The 19222-nt window shown below is 38.3% G+C and overlaps 1 protein-coding gene across 1 annotated transcript in view; it reads right to left on the bottom strand.

The window, feature by feature from the left end:
* Positions 1–19222, bottom strand: part of DERA (deoxyribose-phosphate aldolase) — a 116466-nt gene that overhangs the window by 24819 nt on the left and 72425 nt on the right. The window contains exon 6 of the mRNA XM_028119796.2: positions 18974–19102. Coding sequence (XP_027975597.1) covers positions 18974–19102 — 129 coding nt within the window. The remainder of the gene's footprint in view (positions 1–18973; positions 19103–19222) is intronic.

Genomic DNA, 19222 nt, shown 5'->3' with positions numbered 1-19222 from the left:
TTCAGCTCAGTGGATTTTCTTTAATCAAATATTTTCAAAAAGAAGTCCACACCTAGTTCTTGTCACCTATCAACTAGTTTTGCAGAAAATTATGTCACACAGTTACTGAATGTACTACTTCTTTCACAGAGATTTAAAATTTAAAAGGCTTAAAGAATGAGAATCTAACAGTGGAATTTCAGACATGAGCCACAGGAAGGGGAAGGGGGCAATGTTACCAGAGATCACAAGGGAGGTTTTCTACAACTGGCCCCTTACAGTGAATGGCATGCTTATGCTTCTACAGCTGTGTGTTAACTGTAATCTTGTCTGCTTAAAAAGTTACATTTCCAAAGACTGCAATCCTCTATGTCTACAGGACCTGACAGAACCTAATGAGTATTCTTTTACTCTATTCTTTGGTTCAATATTAATAATGGTACATGAGAAAAACTCTGCCATACTTTGAAATGTTTGATATGATGGGGTTAAACAAAAATACACAATTTTCCTTTCTGTAAGCTTTCAGGGTCTTTTCTAAATACATGTGTACTAGGAGTGTCTTACTGGAGTATATATTACACAGTATCCCCAAAGCTCTATGACCATGAGACCCATTTGTTAGAGAAGTTTTCATTGAAATACTATTTCACAGAACACAACTTAGAAATCATTATTTTAGCTGAAAAACTGCCCCCCAATATACAACCTTTCTTTGTTCATTTGGTGGGAGACAAGCTGGTCTTTAGAATAACCTTTCAGTTCTGACTCTACTTTTCCAGTATTCCAAATCATCCAAGGCCATGTGTTGTCGAGTTCATTATATTGCCTAGCTAGTGAAAATTTGTTTTTTGTTTGTTTTTAAAGATTTTATTTATTTGTCTGAGAGAGAGAGAGAGCACAAGCAGAGGGAGCGCAGGCAGAGGGAGAAGCAGGCTTCCTGCTGAGCAAGGAGCCTGATGTGGGACTCGATCCCAGGACCCTAGGATCATGACCTGAGTTGAAGGCAGACACTTAACCAACTGAGCCACCCAGATGCCCCTGAAAATGTGTTTTGAAGTAGATTGCATGAAAAGAAAGAAAACAATCTTTCAAACTTCTAAAACTCTTTTTTTAGCAAAATTTTATTTGAGCTTTGTAGGACATGAAACCAAATCATCATTGCTGTTTCTTCTTTATCTAGTTATTCACAGACTATTTCTTAAAATTGGTTCACAAATCTCCTTAAATTATCAAAAGGTTTCTAACCCCTTGCACTAAGACACACACATACACAGATGAACTTTATAAATCAGTGGTTCCTAACCCTGATTTTGAAAACTCCCAAGGTATCCAACTTAATTTATAGTAGGATTTTCTTTTAATTCTTAAAAAAACTTTTTTCATAAACATAATCCATGTTAATTTTTGGAAAAAAAAAAAAAGAATGCAACAAAGAACCAAAGTCCCACTAAGTCATTTGTTGCCATTGTACAAAGAATACATTTGCAAACGCCCTCTTGTTTTTAAGAAGACAGCATACAATTTCATAAGTTACAGTGATTACTAATAAAAATTTAGGAAGATGGCCAGTTCTCTTCTTATGTCAGAAAATAACGCCCCCCCTTTTCCTCATTAGCTTCATTTTTTTTTCATCAACAAAAATTGAGAATTGTTACATTTAAAAGTTATCTTTTACTAAAGACCAGGGGGCATGAGACTTCTAGATTCATACGTTAAAGAAACAAGATTTGGTGGGGGAACAGGGTTGTCAGGGAGCGGTTAGAGCTTTTTTAGTTTAATTTTGCCTCATGTAAGGTCTCTGGAGGAAATTATGTGTGTTTTTAATTTTTTTCTCTGTCTTTGTATTTTGAACAGTTGGTTTTAGATTCAGATTTAAATGATCTGCATATTTTAAACTGTTAGTTGACTACACTGATAAACCAGTTATGTTTTTCTACCTTTAATTACTAAATTGAAAGGTTTAATACATAATTCTCTAATCTAGAAATGGATAACATTCCAATAGTTTGTAAATTCATGGCTGCCTGGAAATCAAATTGTACTTCTCCATATAAACAATATTTCCTCTGATAGTAAGTCCCAGGTCAGCCCCCAAAAGCAGGTTTTACCTTTACTGAACCTGAGTTCTATTAACCCCTTGTAAGCATTCTGCATAGCAATTCCCCTAAGAAAAGAGGGGAAGGCCTGGATACATCTGACTGTCCATCTCTATAACCCAATACCACCCCTATCACCTGCAAGGCTGGGGATGAGTCACTCTGAGCTTTAAATTACCAACAGGGTTTGCATTTGGACAAGGAATCTCAAGATGACAAGGCAGAGAAGGGCTGGGTATCCAGGTCTGTGGGGGGAGTGGGTGGTGAGGGCAGCTCTGAGGAGCAGGGGCATTCCCGAGTTCTCTGCCAATGTTCTTCCTAGTCCCTGGTTATGAAGAAGAGCCACATTTAAGTCAAGGTTATTAACATTGGGTCCTACCTGGTATTTCCTTCTACATCTGTAATTTCTCTAGCAAGTAGTTTACAGAGTTTATAATCTTGCTGTTTAAAGTGCTTGGTAACCATCCTAACTTTATTTAATTGGACCTATTTGGGGCACTAAGGAAAGGGATGTTTGGTCTGAAAAGTCCACATTGAGATCTCCTTTCTAAGCTCCCAGAACACCCACACTCTCAACAACTTTGCAGCATGCCTCCCCCCCTGCCACCCCCGTGTCCCAGCCATGACCAAATCTGGGGACTAGGAGGCAGGGCAGTCAGTCTTAAGTTCTCTCATTACCTTGCCCTCTTAGGAAATTCTTCCTCTAATACCACTGCATTCCTAGTTGCATTCCCCTCTTTGACTACCATCCAATAGACATAAAAAACTCAGGAACAGCCTCCAGTGACTGCATCCATGTCTAGATTACTTAAACACCACACACCTTAAGAGCAGCAAATACAGCATCGCACAAGACCATAAGACTATGGCTTCACAAGCGCCTGTTGCCCTCTTTGTTTCTGAGCATGAATTTCGTTCCTGTCTCTATGGGAGTCACTCTTTTCTCTGAGCCAACTGTCTTGAATTAAAACCTTGAAGTTTTCCAGTCTAGCCGTAAAGGACCAACCAAAGAAAACAGTTAGTGGAAAGGGATGGGTTTAACTGAAAATTATATTGTTATAAGGAGTACCTAATCACTTCATGGGAGTCTGGTTAAAAAGCCAGGCAGGAAGAAATCCAGTATCAGCCATGCCTGGGTGTGTGCTTATGGACAGGAGATGAAAATGAGAAATGTACTTCACAAATAATTTCAGTAGAAGAATATACTTAATAACCACTCAATTTAGAGAATACCATCTATAATGAAAATGTCTTAGCTGTTTTAAGGATTTTTTGTTTAATATTTTTGAAAGGCCTTATAATAATACTATAAAATGAGAACACCAAGAAAGGCAGAGGAAAATCTGCTTTTTAATTGCCTAAATTATCTAATCTATAATCCTAGGCAGAAACCTCAACATCTGTGAATACAACTATAGGTAACACTATAAACTCTGAGGTAATTTATATGCTTTTGCTTTTTATTAAAAAATAAACAGGAATATTTTAATTATTCACTAGAATGTTAATATCAAACCAGTGTGATAGCAGCTAACATTCTACAAACAGCCTTTTGCAGGCTTTGTGTGACACGGATGATCTAAATTCTTTCCAATTTCATTGACTATTCAGTGCCTCTTCTGTTGTCCCTGCCCAATTTAGCAGCTTTGCAGCACAAGAAACTTCCTTTTGATGCCCCAGTTGATGATAAATTTTTTACAAAAAGCATACTATAACACTTATTCTTGGGCCACTAGCAAAGCAAAGCATCACCCCGATAATTCAAGTAAAAGCACGAATTTCCTTTTCCTCCACTCCGTTTCGCTTTATATGCCTTGTCTTGTTCATGTGTTCTCAATAGAAAAATAGGCTCTCTTTTTCACTGCCACAGCCTTAATCAGATTTCCTTAAAAACACTAAATATTTTTTTCCTTGTTGCAAGAAAAGTAGAGGAAAGGGGGTAAGACTCTGATGCCTTCTGCAGTAAGCCAGCAAAGGAATGAACTGACAGAGGTCTTAGCAGAGGGCAGCAGAGACTCGGGTTCTGGGGCTGGGAAGAAGCCTCATTTGTCTTGAACTCCCTACCCTGTGGAAATGAGTGATCGCAGTGAGGGTGTGGACAAATGGCACCCTTATGAGCTGTTTTGTCCTGCCCCCCGCCCCTCCCCCCCCGCCCCCCCCCCCCCCCCCCCCCGCGCTCAGCCTAGAATCATTCACCAAATACTATTCATGCTGCCCCCTGAACGGCTCCCTCAGCTGTGGACTCCTCTTCATTCCCACAGCACTCCCTTAATTCAGCCCCACATCATGGTCAACTAGCCTGTAATAACAGCTTCCCAACAGCTTCCCTGTTCAGCAGCCTAAACACACTGCACAAAGGCCATGTTCCTAAAATGAAAATCTGGGTGCTGCTTCACTGCTACAAAGTATGTGGAGTAAGGGTGTCTTATTGATCTTTATCCCTGTGGGGGTGCCTAACACAGAACAGACTTCAATAAACCCTAGTGAATGAAGAGCTGGATGCATGAATTTCTCAGGCTAGAAACTTTCAAGGGTTAAAAACTTTCCCTACCTACAAACAGGAAACCCAAATTCTTTGTTGGGGCCTTACGCCCCCAGCAACTTAGCAACTTCCTCCACCGCCTCTCCTGCCATTTCTCCACTGACCCTCCACACCCTAACCATACCTTCCTCTACCTCTGCACCTAAGGACACCTACACAGATGCCACTTGCTTTGCGAACCCTTCTATGCCTCTCCAGAGGGTAGCCCTGCTCGTGCAGCACTTGGCGGAAATGTCCCTGTGGCTCCTAACAGGTTGCCAATGAGGCGATCGTAAACCTCACCTTTCACTTCCTCATGGGACGAAGAGATACTGTCAGTGTTTTAAAGGGAAAGGGTTCTAATTTTTCTCTCCCCTTTCTCTCTTCTTATGCTTCTCCCATGCAGAATAGCGTCTAATAAACATTAGATGCTCACTAAATACTTGCTTATAGCATAAGCCTATTCAACAGAAAGGAATGTCCCCAGGCATCAAGATGGCAGAACACCTTAGCCCTTCTCTTCTTGACCAGCCTCTTTCCCTCTCCCCTGGCTCCTCAGTCCTCACTACAGCCTCACCACCAACCTGCCTCAGCCCCTTTTTTTCCTTCCTGGCACAGCCTGGATCTAGGGGAGTCCCCATTCAAACCCCATGCCTAATATTTTAAAGGTGGAAGGAGGAGAAACCAAGATACTTCTATCAAGGAGAGGAAAGGATTAAAAATCCTTAATCCTTAAGTTCTTGGAGACTTAATTAAAAATATAAATTCATGTCCTTCCAAAACCACTGTTTCGTGTGTTGGTGAGGACCTACAGCTGTACATCTGACCATTTATAATCTTATTTCTATGGGAGTGCAAGCTTAGAGTTCCAAACAATCTGGAAAGGAGCCAACCACCAGGACAATCGATTTGTTAACTATGAGCTGTCTAGGCTCACGGATGACCCCCCTGCCCCTGCGATTTGAAATTCTCTCTCTAAATAATTTCGAAACTACCAGGGTGAGTGAGAAGAACTCTTGTCTTAAAATCAGGAAACCCAGAGTCCAGATAGAGGTTCTCATTCCTGCCTAGACAGTAGGAACACTAGAGAAAGTTTTTTTAAAAGTACTAATTCTCTTGGCTCCATTCAATACCAGTTAAAATTAGGATCTGTGGTGGTAGGATCTTTTAAATAGCTTATTTAAAAAGCTCTTCAGGAAATCCTAACGTGCAACCTGGGTTGAGAACGTCCTTCTAGATTGTTTTGGCTTTAGAATATTTGTCCCTGGGTAAGTTCCTTGTAAATTTGACCTTTCTGGATCTTGGTTTTCTCACCTATAAAATGAAAGCTTTGAAGTTAATGAGGCTTCTTTATACCTTATAATCCTTTCCAGTTTTCAAAGCATTTGCAACTTTTACAAGTTAACTTTTAAATGTTTAGTGGCTCTGTTTCTCTCATCTCCTCTGACAATGTACAAATCAAGGAAAAACAGAGATGAATTTGTAAGGACCTTTTCGTGACTTAGACAAAAGGAGTTGCAACCAAAATTCCAATTTCACAAATGTGTTAACTAGTTCCTGGGAGGACACAAGTTACCTACACAGTCACTGAATGTTATGGATTGTTTCGAGCCATTTTGTTAAAATTTTCAAAATGGAAAAGAAGAGAGAAAAGTTCCGTACAATGATAGTTCATTGCCTCAGATACATAGCTTCATCATTCTAACAATGACTTTTTTGTATATGCTTCCATTAAAGTCATGACTGCAGAATAAGCTGATGATTTCCAGAACGCCCCCTCACTCCTTAAGTCTTTTTACTGAATAGCTTGCTGAGCAATTTAACACACAGGGTCCCTAATTTCTTTATACTAGTGATGGCAATATAACCTTTGTCTTGCTTCAACTAATTTTTCTCTCAGCTAGCACATCTTCCTAAGTTTAAAAAACATATTTTTTTTCATTTATTTGGCTTATAAAGTAAACCTAGAAACCTGCAAATACCTGTTAAAAAGCAAATAAAGAAATATTCACCCATGCAGAAGAAAACAGAACACAGGAGAACCGCTTGCTCCATTTTATAATATTATGGTACATTGTGTAGTCTTGTGTCAGTATTTATTATCAGTCATTTAGTTTATGATAGAGAATAACTTTTGATTACTGATGCTTGTAGTATTACTCACTCTGTCTTGGACTGTTTGAAGATCTGTATTTTTATTACAAAGTCCAATAAAAATAAAGTGAAAAACCCATAGGTCCCAAAACTGATTCCTGGCTTGTGCTGTATGTCACTCCTTTCCAATCTAAAAAGTATTTCCTTCTACTGTTAGTCTCTGTCTCTTGCTCATAAGCAAATTTATCTCCTAATGCCTCATTCTTTATTTTAGCCATTAATCTCCCATTGAGAACCTTACCAAATGCTTTTTGCAGATAAAAATATTTAATATCTACTAGATTTCCCCTATCCACAAAACCATCCAACATTGCTTAGAGGGAAAAATCAATCTTTTGTACCTGAATTTAAGTTTGCTGGTTTGACTCAAAGTATTTTTTTCTAACTTCTTCAGGTCTTTATAGGAAATAAGAGCATCACAGCCCAAGAACCCTATTTCTCTTTGTTATGGGTTGACTCTTGCCCCCTGAAAAGGTATGTTGAAATTCTAATCCCTGGTACCTTACAAAGTGATCTATTTGGAAATAGGGTCATCGCGGACATAATTAGTTGAGTAAAGACAAGGTCTTGCTGAGTAAGGTGGGGCCATTAAGTGACTGGTGTCCTTATAAAAAAGGAAGAGACAGACAAAAGTACACAGGGCCATGTGTTGATGGAGACACAGAATGGAGTGTTCCATCTACAAGCCAAGGAATGCCAAGGATTGCGAGCAAACACCAGAAGCTAGAGAACGCAAGCAAGGATTCTACCCTGCCCATTACAGAGGGAGCGTGGCAGAAGAGAACAATCATGCTTTTTCATCTTTTTTGTATGGGTGTATACAAGTATTTGAATATGGTATCAAAACCCCAGCGATTGCCATCTTCCCAAATAAGATGCCCAATCACCTTGATTTCAGGCTTCTACCCTCCAGAGCCACGATAATAAATTTCTGTTGTTTCAAGCCACCCAGTTTGAGGTAGAAACCGAGGAAACCAATATACTCCTCTTTTCTCATTATTTCCATATTTGGGGTCCCATCTATACTGGATTGTAATCTACACTGAAATGTCTCACACACATATAAACAGCTGTGTGTGTGTGTATGTTTTTCTCTTCTGTATAGGATCATTCTGAGCTCTGAAATAGCAAGCATCTCTAATGGGCACTGAGTATCACATATATAACAGTAGCTCCATCAGGCTATGATCTAGCCTGGAAAATCTGGACCCTCACTAAAGTCTGCCTTATACCAGGCCAAAATCCATCTTTCCATAACTTCTAAAAGCTGGGTCCCAGTCCTCCTACCCTGGGATCATAGAGAACAATCATGCTTTTTCATCCTTTTTGTATGGGTGTATACAACTATTTGAGTACAGTATCAAAACCCCAGTGATTGCCATCTTCCCAAATAAGATGCCCAATTTCTTTTCGATCCTTCTTCACAGGAAGTTTTCCATGACCCTCATCCAATGCTGGGACATTCTTCCACATATGCTCCAATGGTATTACCATGGTCCCATACCCTCTTATGTCAACCCCTCTGCTCCTTCATGCTCAGACTGCCCCCATCGGGTGGATTAAGAGAAAGGTTCACTTTCCAAATCACTCCCTAGCTGTCCTCTCAGCACCCAGGAAGGGGAATATGAAATTTACCAAGAACTTCAGTGCAGAACTCGAGCAGCGGTCGTTAAGTCATGACCCCACTGATGTTCCCAGGACATCGTCATGGGACCATCAGCAGAGCAGGTAAACACACACACAAAAAAAACACGCAATGTACCTGAGGTGGGAGTGCTCTTGGCACCCTTCCTTTTCATTCCAGCAAGGATTTACTGTGGGCCTATCATGTATGGGCCCCTAGGCTTGCTTTCATTGTCCTCTTTCATGTTTATTTCGTGTCTGCCACCCCCTACAGTTTTTCTCTAAATACCGTGTCTCTCTATTGTCCTTACTTCTTCTATATTGTCCTTACTTTGCTTGTCAATAAAAAAGTACAGCTCAACATGTAAATCTCATTCAGGGACTCTAGAAATACATCTGTGCCCCCAAAGATTACACATAGCTTATATATAATATCTTACATACAGAGCAATTACAGAGTGGAGAACAGGGTTGTGTATAGAATCTAGAGTCAAGAAGTGCTTCAGAATTTTGCCACTTCCTCAATGTGTGGCCTTGGTCTAGTCACTTAACTTCCGAGCATCAGGTTCTCATCCCTTAAAAGGTGATAAGGTACCTACCCTAGTTCCCTCTTAAGACAACTGCAAAAGGAATCTGTGAACTAGTAACCTCACATGGTTTATTAATTTTTATTCATTTGTTCATTCAAAAAAAATGCATATCAAGCATCTACCTGGTGAAATATGCTGAGAGACCCATTCAAGGATTCCAATTTCCCAGCATTTAAGAGTTTGCTAATAGATCACTAACTATCCGGCACACATTAAAGAATAAATAACGAATGTTAGGAATCAAAGACAAGTGAGTAATAGAAACTCAGAAACATGAGCAAATATCTACAGGTCTGGCCTCTATGTCTGTATCAGAATTTCACCAAGACATGAAAAAAAGTCCCTTAATGTTTCTTTTAATGCAAAATATAGATTTATTAAAAAACTGAATTTTATACATGTTGTTTACGAATATGATGCCCCTATACCTGACAACTGAACCCATCAACAAGAACTTCCTAGGCACTTAATGTGCTAGCTTCTATGCCCATAAATTCCTCTGAGCAAACTAAGTCTGGAGAAGGCCATTATAAGATTTTAGAATAAGGTGGCTTATATTTTTAAAAATCTCACACAGTAAAATTTTACAAACACTACTATATACCACATACAAAACTATGCTTACAAGCTTTTTCTTTTTTTCCCTAGAAGCCCAGCCATGAAGAGGCAAAGAAAACACTTTATGTTTAAATGTATAGTGATTTTCTTTAAAATGATACCCATATACCAAAATGGACCATCAGAGGTTCCTGTACCACTGGGAGGCCAGAAAACATGGTAGCTTCTCTCTCCTGCTGAGCTCTCTATTTTGCACTCAACAAAGGATGGCAAGAGGGTGGGTGAGGACTGCAGGGTGGGTGGGTGGGTGGGTGCGAGGGGGTAAACCTTCTGAAATTTTTGCTGGCGGGGGGCTAAATTTAAATTTGCTCCCCGAATGAGATGGCAAGTTAATCAGTTTTTACCCTAGAAGTGGTTTAATTCTCAGGGCTAGTTTAAGGAACTGTAAATGAATTTATGTTTTAAATCTATTACATCTTACCCCCAATACACATCTGTATTCTTATGCTTTCCTCCGTGGTGAACTTTCAACTGTAGCATACCTTTTCATAAATTAAATGTTTTTCCTATGAAAGGCAAGATCTTATTTTTAAAACCCCCCCAAACAAGAAGACCAGGCTGGATCACCACAGGGATCTAGATGTGCCATCTGGATCAATATTTCTTGAGTATGCAAAGATTTGCAGGCCAAGATGAAGGACTCAGTGTGACTTGTGACAATCTTTAGAAAAATAAACGTACACTGTCATTTAGTCTACTATTTGACTCCTATTTAAATTTTTAAAAACGGTTTTTTGAAAGTCTTAGATGTTAATTTGCTACCAATCACAGCATTTCTTTTAGAGCTTTGGTTTCCTTCAGTCATAACAAGTTTCCCACTGTTTATTTTTTCCCCTTCGTTTTATTTTTTTTAATGGCTTCCCTTATATTTTCTTTTATTTCTCTGCTTCATCTTATTGTTTCTGAATTACTCTGATCTTATTGCGTTGAATTTCAAATATCCCCTCCCCTGGTTCCTACTTTTTTCATTTTTGATTTCCTATACATTACAAAATTCCAGCCAAGTTCAAAACTCATTTTGCATTCCTTCAAGGTCTGCTTTTCTCAAGCCCCATATTTTTGTGTTCGTACTCTACCCACAGATCTTCATCAGCAATTCAAACCTGATGACATTATGATTGCATCTTTAGTGCTTTTCTACTCCAAACTTATTTATCATGCCTGCGTTATTTCCAAAGATAAGGTCTAGAATAACTTCAGAGCGGAGCTTGTTAGCTGTTGCGTGTGTGTGAACAGTCCACCGCTACTGAAAGATAAAGGCACTTTTCTACATTCTGGCATTATTCTTAACGTGCGTGTTTGCAGGGCTGAAATCCCTTAGCAGTAGATGGACCTGCTTTAGACTTCTCTTTTCTATTGGCATGTTTCCCTTTCTATCTTACTCCCTATCACCTTGTTCTTGGATTGTTTGATGAAAAAATATGGCTCTCGTTTCTTTTCCTGATTATATTCCCTTCGAATTGCTTATTCCTACCTCCCCTCCTTCTTTATTTGCATTTCTCTCACCACATGGCCAGTAATGTGAAAGTCAGATCCATTTTCTTTGGCCAAAAGCCAAGGCAGAAAGTTTTCTTTAGTCCTTTCTTAGCCCTAGAGCCGCACAAACCGTTTATATGTCATACCACTGCTTAGGTCATCCAAACAATGCCTCAAATACATAATCTCCTTGTCAATGATATAAATTATCTATCTTTTTGTTCAACTAAAGTAAAATTTTGCTCTCAAGATAACATGTCCAAACTCTACAAGGTCGTGGCACATCTGGAGAGATGAGTCTAGGTCTTTGGCATTTACTTTGCCTGTTTTTACTTTTCCTTATCTCTTTCTTTCTCATTCATCCATCTATCCATCCATTCATTCATTCATTTGTGTATTTCAAGATATTTTCTTAGGCTCTCTTAGATACCAGGCATAGTAGTAATCACAGAGAAATATAAATAAGTTAGATATAGTCCTTGGCTCAGGAAGGTTCATAATTTTGCAAAAGATTCAACAGCTAAAACAATGGATGATGATACCACATGACAAATGCTACTGGTATTTACAACTGTCCTAGGAGCATGATGGTATGAACAATTAATTAATTCTGCCTCTAGAGGATCATGGAGAGATTTGACAAAGGATGAAAATTATATTTAAATCTTTAAAAACAGTTAAGAGAAGAGAAAGCTGTAACAGATAGAGGAAATGATGTAACAAAGACAGAGTATCTGGAATGTTTCCAAATATCAATAATGACCATGTAGAATTGCAGCAAAAAGTCCTTTTTAACTGATGTTCCCATTTTCCTGTAGAAAAGTACCTATCTTAGAGAGTCACTGTGAAGGTTAAATGTGAATATACACAAAGTCCTAAAAATAGTACCTGTCACATACTAAATGTTATTGTCTATTACTACTGTTGTACTATAGATTATATTATATATATTTCATCTCTTTGAAATGTTTTCTTTCTTTTTTTCCTCCTTGTTCCTGGCTTGGTTCTGGATCATTATTGCTGTTGAGGAAGTGATCTCCAGTTAAATATTTTATTCTGATACACATCTAAAGAGCTAAGATGGCTGCTATATTTTCCAGAGTAAAAGAATTAGGAGATATGACAAATAACCATAGCTGAGAAGTGTGGCATAAAAAAATTAACTGGGCCACATCTAATGGTGATTCTCAACTAATCAGATTCTTTTGAAACTTTTATTTTTTAAGACAGAGCCAAAAGTTGGCAAAACAAGCTCCTATTTAAGAATCACTAAACAGGAGCGCCTGGGTGGCTCAGTCGTTAAGCGTCTGCCTTCAGCTCACGTCATGATCCCATGTCATGATCCTAGGGTGCTGGGATGGAGCCCCGCATCGGGCTTCCTGCTCAGTGGGAAGCCTGCTTCTCCCTCTCCCACTCCCCCTGCTTGTGTTCCTTCTCTTGCTAGGTATCTCTCTGTCAAATAAATAAATAAAATCTTTAAAAAAAATTTTTTTAAAGATTCACTAAACAATCCTACTAACATATTAATAAGCTTTGAGATCAGTACAGAATGGAATCCAACTCAATATATTCTATCTCCTGCAGCTACACCAGATGGTTCTGAAAAGTGATAGTCTGAATAATGCCTTGTAATAGAAAAAAAAGATTCAATTCAATTATGTTTCCTTCCTGACTGAGGTAGGATGGCGTAGGAAGGTATGCTGATATTTTTTAATAACTTGCAACGTACTTACTTTATACTTTATAATGCAGCTATAATAATCAGATTGCTTCAATTAAAGTCATAAACTGTGCAAGAATGAACAAGAATCCAGGTCTTCTAGCCCCCATGACCTATGGCTCCTTCCCCTAAAACATTTTGAAAGACTCCTAAACAAAATTAAACCAAAAGTAAGCTAGTAAACATTTAGTTGACCAAAAATGTGAACACCTAGGTTAACTTTTTATTTACAATGATGTATGATATCAGACTAATACAGTTACATATCTCCAGCTTACTCTCCAGAGAATTTTTCTGTAATAATCTAAATGGCTATCAATATAACAAGATAACAATTATGAATGTAATGATAAAACATCTTTCCTTTTGAGATTTTCATGCTACATTAATGAGAAAACAAAAGTCACAAAGACACAACAGAATAAGTATACCAGATTTACCCTCCTGCTACAAACAACCATATGGCTGAACAAAATACAAAAGGCAACTATTTTCAGGCACTGGAAAACTGGCAGCTCAAGATACAGACCCCAAGATAATCCAGATATATAAATTAGCAGATAAGGACTTTTAATCAACTACATAAATATATTCAAAGACTTACAAGAAAATATGATCTCAATGAGAGAAAATATGTTGAACATCAGCAGAGAAATGAAAATCCCTAACAAAGAATCAAATGGAAATTCTAAAACTAAAAATGTACAATAAAATAAATTTCACTAGATGGGCTTAAGAGCAAATTTGAGATGGAAAATAAGGGTCAATAAACTTGAAGATCCATGTAAATGAACCAATCAGAAGAACAGAGAAAGGAGAAAAGATTAAAATTAAAATGAACAGGGGGTGCCTGGGTGGCACAGTCAGTTGAGCATCAGACCCTTGGGTCCAACTCAAGTGATGAGATCAAGCCCCGCACCAGGCTCTGCGCTCAGGGAGAAATCTGTTTGAGACTCTCTCTCTCTCTCCCTCCCTCTGATCCCTCCCACTCATGCTCTAAAATCAATAAATAAATCTTTAAAAAAATAAAAATAAAAAAATAAACAGGACCTCAGTAACCTGTGGGACAATATCTAACACTCACGTACTTAGAGTCCTAGAAGGGAAAGAGAGAGAAAATGGGGTAGATAACATTTGTGAAAAAATAATTATAAAATGTCCAAAACTGGGTGGAAAACATCAACCTACAAATCCAAGAAGTTTAGCAAACTAAAAGCAGGATAAGTACAAAGAAAACCATATTTAAGCACATCACAGTCAAATCAGTGAAAAATAAAGAGAAAACACTGATTGACCGTAGCCAGAGTAAGACGAAACATTACTTACAGGAAAACAAGAAAAAGCCAAATTCCAAGAAATGGAATGACATGTTTAAAGTACTGAAATAAGAGTAAAACTGTAACCTAGAACACCATATTCAGCAAACAATCCTTGAAACATGAGCGTAAAATGAAGACATTTTCAGAGGAACAAAATCTAAGAGAATTAGTCACCAGCAGAACTTATAAGAAGGAATAAAGAAGGAAATGATGTATGTGTGAGAAAATATAAAAGACTAGTTTTAGGTTTCTTTTCATTTCCTTAAAAGACAAATGACTGTTAAAACAAAAATCACATCATATTAAGGAGTTTATAAATAGGTGGAAGAAGAACACTAAAATAATTCAAAGGACTAAAGAGGATGTAAACGCAACTGTTGTTAAGGTTCTTACATTCATGATACATGAAGTGTAAATAGAATAATATTAAATCTATGTAAACTGGTAAGTTAAAGATGCATATTATAATTGAGCAAGTGCTTGAAAAGTACAAAGAGGCTGTAGATAAAAAGCCAACAGAAAAAAATAAAATGAAGTGCTATCAAATATTTAATGAACCCAAAAGGTAGCAGAAAAAAAAAACAAAAAATGGATCAGAACAAATAGGAAACTAATTGCAAGATAACTGACTTAACTCCTATCATATCAAAAACTGTGTGAAATGAAAATGAACAAAACATTCTAATTAAAAAGTACAGATTCTCACAATGGATAAAAAAAAAAAGCCTACAAGAAATGGCTTTAAATATATATCCAAAGATGGGTTATAGATTTCACACACATATATTTTTTTCATAAAAAAAGATGCAAAAAGATATGCCATGCAAATGGTAAGAAACACACAAGAAAGCTAGTGTGGTTAGATTAATACCAGACAAAGTAGACATTCAGGTAGGTCTAGTACCATAAAAAGGGACACGTCATAATGAATGCATTAATTCAACAGATAAACATAACAATCCTGAAAGTGTATATACTTAGTATCAAAGCTCCAAAATACATTTAGAAAAAACTGACAAAACTAAAGGGATAAGTAGACAAATCTACAATCATATTTGGAGACTTTAACACCCCTGTCCTCTTGGTAATAAATAGAACAAGTAGACCAAAACAAAATAAAACAAAACCAGATCTGAAAAATATGATCAACCAACTTGACCTACTTGATATTAACAGAGTACTATCACTAATATCTGCAAATACATGACATTCTTTTCAAGTGCACTTGAAGCATATTTATACTTAAATATACCATAAAAATGGCCTATAAATTTCTTCAATTTCAAAAGACAAAAGATTTTTACAGTGGATATTCCCTGAGCATAAAAGAATTTTAAATTGTAAGTCAATAACAATAAGATATCCAGAAAAGCACAGAATACTGGGAAATTAAACATTCTGTCGATTTCTCTTTATGTCCATTACTATTTGCTTTATGTATTTAGGGGCACCAGTGTAAAGGTTTATTCTAAATGATACTCTAATAACGTTCTAAACATCAAGAGACATCACAAGGGAAATTAGAAGTATTTTTAACTCAATGACAATGATAAAACAGCAAAGCAAAAAACTGGCTCTTTGAAAAGATTAATAAAATTGACAGACCTCTAGCAAAACTCTTTTCTACCAAAAAAAAAAAAAGAAAAAAAAAGAAAGAAAGAAACAACAGGAAAGAAAACAAAAATGACAACACCAGAAGTAAAAAAGGAGGTATAACTACAGACCCTATAGACATCAGAATATTACGAACTTTATATCAGTTAAGTTTGGCAACTCAGTATATTTGTACAATGGAATACCCTTAAGCAAACTCCTTATACACAGAACAACATGAATAGATCTCACAGCTATTATCTTGGGGATGGAGGGAGAACAAGCACAAAAGAGTACATACTGTATAACTATACGATGTTCTAAAACCGGCAAAGTCAGTCTATGGTGATAAAATCAGAGCACTGATTGCAGCTAGGGCAGAAGTAAAAAAGAGTGGAACTAAAAGCAAAGGGGCACAAAGGATATTTTTGGGATGATGAAAAATACAAATTGTAAAAAGTCATCACATTGGACACTTAACACCTCAATGTGTATAAATTTACCTCAATGCAGTTGATTTTTAAGGGAAAAAAAATCAATTAAAAATGCCAAAGTAGAGCTGTAATTTATATAAATGTAAATTTAGTCCAAAATTTTTATCTTCAAAACATACTTCTTTTCTATTATATACCTTCTTAAGAGAATAGGAACCAGAAACCATGGGTCAGGAAGTATGCTGGATGCTTTCACTTATTATACCTTGCAAAGACTGTGTATGTCTTTAATTCATTATAAGGTCAAGCACAGTGCCCTGGGAGATGGCTGTGTTACAGCTGAGAAAGCAATACTCCTGGAGCCAGAAGACCCGGGTTCAAATAATGACTCTTTGTGGTCTATTAGCTTTGTGACCTTAGACAAGTCACTTTTTAAGTTTCTTCATCAACCACAGGGTTGATGTGCAGATTAAGGAATATTATTTTAAAGCATCTGGTAAAGCACACCACAAATACAAGTTTTATTACCCATAGTAAGTACTCAACAGACACTGCTTAAGTGAAGAAATGAAAGAGATAAGGAACAACATAACATGGACAGGGATCCAAGCAGACAGGAAGAAACAGGGGAGAGCATGTACCTACTCACCTTTTTTTTTCTGTGGGTGGGTAGGCTGGAGGGTAGAAGAGGGACTTCCTGGCATGATGACCTAAATACCACGTTCCTATCACGAGCAGTAGGGGCAGTGAGGAGGACAGGGCTGGCTGACCTCCCAGAATGAATATACCTTCATTGTGACCTAGATCACAGCACTCTAGGTGAACCATCCCTTGTCCCAGCAAGGAGCATGAAAAGGGAGTTATCTGTGTACTTAGGACTCCAGGGGGCTTCACCCAGGCTCATAAGGGCTGCATTGAGGCTTCTATTATTGTGGACCTTTGAAATGCCAACATAACAGATGACCCACTGTTTAACGTGTTCCATTCTTCACCTTAGATTTTCAGAGACTGTGCTCGAAATGAGACAACCAGAGCAGAGATCATCTGGATACAGGGGCAATGAGCACAGCATATGCCCAGCAGGCTGATTTTCAGTAGAGTTCCAGAGAATGAGGCTAGGTCTGACAGGACTCAAAAAGTACACGAGTCTAAAAATCTAGAGGCGGACTACAATAGAGGCCCAGATTGAAGACCTGAGAAGTCAGGTATCTTCACCCACCTACGGAGCCACTGGTAGGGCACCTCGAAATTCAATACTCGATCACACGATAGTGGGACAGGTCATCTGATAGAGGTTTCAAGAGAATGTTATGCGGGCACAGAGAAGAGATACTGAACCAAGTGGTGAGGGAGGAAGCAGTGTCGGGGAAACACTCCTGAAAGAAGGGACACCTGTGCTGAAGTCAAAGATGTGAAGGAATTACTTGGGCAAAAGGCATTCCAGGCAGGGGGCACACCATGTAGGAAGCCTTGAAAGGTTTGGATGGTACCATCTGCAGAGAACTACGAGGAATTTCATAGAGCTGGAGCATATGGTGTGAAGGGAAAATGAGGAGCCTGTAGAGGCACAGGCAGAGTCTTAAGAAGGACCTTTTCTTAAAATCAGGCTGGGGAGTTTACATTTTACCTTGACGATGAAGGGAAGCCACCGAAGGATTTTTTGTTGTTGTTTTTTGAGTGGGCAGGCCGGGTGAGCCTTGTGGTGATCCTGACTCTCTGACAGTGATGTGAGAGTGGGAGCAGGGGGTGGAGAGTGCAGCTTCTGGTGAAGACCTTGTGTGTGTGTGTTGTTTCTTATTTATGGAAGTGAATTAAATTTCCCTCACATCTTGCTGAAAAGAAGGCTGTTCCCCTCCGTCACCTCTCTCATTTGCTCTACACCTTCACATTTTCTTATGTTTTAAAAGAATCCTTTGGTGGCAAGATTACATAAAGCTCACTGGCTTCTGAGGTGCCCTGCTGGCAAATATGAGCTCAAGTGGACACGTGCACAGGTATCTTCCTTTGTCTCCAGCTGGGTCCAGAGGCACTGTAAGCCACTGAAGGATTTTAAGCAAGCAGGACCAAAACCCCATTAGCATTTTTAAGAGACCATTCCGGCAATTGTGTGGGAAACAGATTGGAAGCGGACAAAAGCGGAGACAGGGGACAGCAGTGAGGAGACTGAAGTGATCCATGTGGGGTACGGCAATGGCCAGAGGAGGCAGCACGCAGGATGGAGAGACGATGTGTTAGATACAGTGAAGAGGTAGAGTTCTCCAGACTCGTTCGCTGGTTTAGGGGAAGATGAGGAAAAGAAGGAATCAAGCCTGACTCCCAGGTTTCAAGCTTGGATGTATGAATGGACAGGCCTGCTGTTCAAGGAGATGAAGAATAAGTCAACCTGCATTTCAAAGTATAAAAAGCAATGATACTGCACCACATTTAAAAAGAAAAATTAACACAAACAAAAGCACAGGCTGCCTGAACCCATATAGATACACATCTCTGAGAAAAATCAAACACTTAAATTCACAGGGAGAAATAAGTCAGAGTTAAAGAAATTCCTGTCTAACATATGTTGATGAATGAATAATCAAAGAATAACAAGAAGGCAATTCACTAACAAGAGAGCCATCTACTGTCTTACAAGGATAGTGCAGCGATGAAATGCCACAAAAAACGTGCAAGAAAGCCAAGTTTGTGACCACTTCACACTGTACACGTATTCACAAAATATCTGAGTCCTCCCACTCAAATTTCCAAGTGGTTAGCATGTTTTAGCTAATAGCCAAATATTTTAGCTTACTTATTTCTCCTAAAAACATCAATTCAATAGATACCGTCATTTGAATATAGAACACTTACCTGCCATCATTGCTATCATACTGGCTTTATAGACATTAGTAAGAGATCCAAGTTCTCCTGTTGCTAAGATGGTTTTGAGATGAGCGTCCCCACAGGCCTTGCGAAACTGACGAATCTCATCATACAGGGCTGGGGGAGGAAGGAATTGAGGCAGTTACAAAGCAGGCAAGTGATAACATAACTTGGCAGTCATGTGCAGCTGGTAGAACCCATCTCGGATTTAGGAAACATAAAACATTTGTCACTTTC

Source organism: Eumetopias jubatus, unplaced genomic scaffold (assembly GCF_037043125.1).
Source record: "Eumetopias jubatus isolate StellerSeaLion01/CBP00866 unplaced genomic scaffold, mEumJub1_p1.0 scaffold_8, whole genome shotgun sequence".
NCBI classification, from domain to species: domain Eukaryota; kingdom Metazoa; phylum Chordata; class Mammalia; order Carnivora; family Otariidae; genus Eumetopias; species Eumetopias jubatus.
The sequence above is the reverse complement of the archived record's forward strand: the minus strand, read 5'-3'. Positions and strand labels throughout refer to the sequence as shown.